The sequence below is a fragment of the Cibotium barometz genome, chromosome 11, assembly GCF_041138505.1.
Source record: "Cibotium barometz isolate CiBa-2024 chromosome 11, ASM4113850v1, whole genome shotgun sequence".
Classification (NCBI taxonomy): Eukaryota; Viridiplantae; Streptophyta; class Polypodiopsida; order Cyatheales; family Cibotiaceae; genus Cibotium; species Cibotium barometz.
Window position 1 is genome coordinate 17,459,984 of NC_141056.1, and position 2,433 is coordinate 17,462,416.

General features: G+C 43.8%; 1 protein-coding gene across 2 annotated transcripts; it reads left to right on the forward strand.

The window, feature by feature from the left end:
* The first annotated feature begins 242 nt into the window (after positions 1-242).
* Positions 243-1,716, forward strand: LOC147633848 (glutaredoxin-C1-like). 2 transcript variants are annotated; one of them, XM_086804500.1, is made up of 2 exons: positions 243-907; positions 1,189-1,716. In XM_086804500.1, exon 1 carries the CDS (start codon positions 482-484, stop codon positions 899-901), a length of 420 nt encoding a protein of 139 aa, XP_086660626.1. In that variant the 5' UTR covers positions 243-481; the 3' UTR covers positions 902-907; positions 1,189-1,716. The 2 variants fall into 2 exon arrangements, with proteins under 2 accessions (XP_086660626.1, XP_086660625.1); XM_086804499.1 differs by having other exon boundaries at positions 245-907; positions 1,204-1,716.
* Positions 1,717-2,433: the final 717 nt, after the last annotated feature.

Consider the following 2,433-nt stretch of genomic DNA (forward strand, 5'->3'; position numbering starts at 1 on the left):
CTCAATTTGAAGTGATTCTCAAGTTTGGCATTACTAAGTGTTGATTGCCTGGTTAACTCAACTAGCTTACTAATGGAAGTCACTCGTTAGACATTGCGTTGGATACATTAATGAATTATTGTTCTCTTACCAATAAACCTTTATCAAGCTCACCTTTACGTGTACAAGCCCCGTTCATTGGCCATTCCCCGCACCGACCAGTTGCCTTACAAGTGTGTAAACCTCACATGGTGGTGGTTGGTTTGTTTTTTTTTTTCCCCCATAAAAGCTGTTCTTAGGGTTGTAAATAAGCTCGAGAACAGTGCCTATTACTGCCCATGCACTTCATACAGGAAGGGTGGCTAGTCGTAGTACGAAGGTCATGTAGGTGAGCGTGAGGAGGAGCTAACCCTTCAAAAATCTACCAATTACCTTCCAACCTCTCCTCCTTTCTCCCCTCTCCACCATTTGTTTCTGAGTCCAATACCGGAACGCCTCCACCATGCACTGCTGTGATAACCTCACCAAAAGCCCTGACCGACCCACTCCGCCTCACAGCATCTCCAAGCATTCAGATACCTCCTCTCCCAGGGGGAAGCTCCACCGTCTTGCCGGTGAGAATGCAGTGGTGGTGTTCAGCCTTAGCTCTTGCTGTCTGTGCCATGTCGTGAAGCGGCTTCTATGCAGCTTGGGTGTAAATCCCACCGTCCATGAAGTGGATGATGATGAGGAGCTCAAGGAGGCTTTGACGGGATTGATTAATGTCCTTGATGAAGTACGGCATGGCTCTTCTGCTAACATTAATGTGCCTGCGGTCTTTGTTGGAGGCAAACTCTTGGGTGGCTTAGATAAGGTCATGGCTGCCCACATCAATGGTTCCTTGGTGCCCCTCCTCAAAGAAGCTGGGGCACTTTGGCTATGATTACAGGTAGCTCTCTTCTTCTGCTTCTTCTTCTTCTTCTTTTTGCAAATTCTCCATTCCTTGCTATAGTCAGATAGGGTGTGGGAAAAAACACCTTGTTCATTACTTCCTTTTCTCAGAATAATACTTTCAAGGACACATTGTTAATCCCTATTAACAAATGGTTTTGCTTCCTTATATTTCTGCCTTGTTTTGATAGCACAAGAAAGTACAAACCTGTTCAGGAGTATTTGATTTAGGGTTTCCGATTGGAAGGACTAAGTGTTTATAGGTTTGATACTTACTAGGAAGTCCCATTGCAGGGTCGTCAGATCAAATATTACTCAATTCATTATATGCGTGGAAGCTGGATTGATGCCTGCAACTTGATGGTACAAAGAGGGATGATGGATTACTCATTAGGATTAAGGTTTTGAAGGCCACATGCAGCTGTGCAATAATATTGAGCACACTTGATGCAGCTTCAAGGAGGGGGGGTGGCTTCTGCAAGGCCCAAGCTGCGCGCACAACGCAAAGGATTTGCGTTAGACTTTCATGTATACAACAATATTAAAATGCCCATGTATATTTGCAGATCCCTTCAATGTAAACAATTATTGCTAATTGTGTGTACGAGGTTAAGATTAATTGGGCTCCAAACCGTGATAGAGATTCCATGTTTAGACTGTAGCTAGGTGCTCGCTCTTTGATGGCGTGATGTGCTGAGATGAGGTAAACCTCGCTCAGTAGAACTCTTGTCGCGGCTGGACTCTTGGTTTTGTTTTTTTATGGAGATTATATTATTAATATATACAGAAAATGGCAATTTGGAGAGACCAGCACCGACCCGTTTGTTAATATTCAATCTCCGCGTTTATCACAATTCAAAAGAAGGTTTTACACGGCTTTGTGGTGGGTGGGTTGCGTGGCTGGGTGTGTTTGTGTGTGTGTGTGTGTGTGTGTGTGTGTGTGTGGGCATGTGCCCCATCTGTCGTCCTGAGTCCCTGACCTCTCTTAAGCTTTTCACAGCCGCCATTAGATTTTTGCTTAAGCGCTACAGTGACCTCTCTACAGCATCTGCAGTCGGCTGAAATCTGATGGCCCACCCTAACTGAAAAGGTATTTCTCAATAAATTTCTTCGCAAAATACAACTAAAACTTGAAAATTTTGAAGAGGATTTTCTCTTGTGCCCACCAATTTGAGCAAATTTAAACAAATTCTGGAGTAATTCAAATCTATCTTTGAACAAGTTCTAAGCTTACTAAAACATATCTTTCCCAGAACCCTGGCTTCCAAGCCCCAAGTCCACAGCCGCAGTGAGGCCTAACCTTCAATTTAAAGTCCATAACCACGAATATTTAGAGGGCTAAGTAGAACCTATCTTTTGCAGAACCCTAGCTTCCAAGCCCTAATTCCACAGCACAGTCGCAGTGAGGCTTAACCTTCAATTTAAAGGCCATAGGTTGATCTTCAAAACTAGAATATTTAGAGCCTTCTGTGACCTTCTTTTGCAGCCCTGGCCTTCTAAGCGGTTTTCTCTAGAAGGTTTGAA

What these genes read in the sequence shown, in the direction of transcription:
- LOC147633848 (XM_086804500.1), top strand. Translation starts at nt 482, where the DNA reads ATGCACTGCTGTGATAACCTCACCAAAAGCCCTGACCGACCCACTCCG.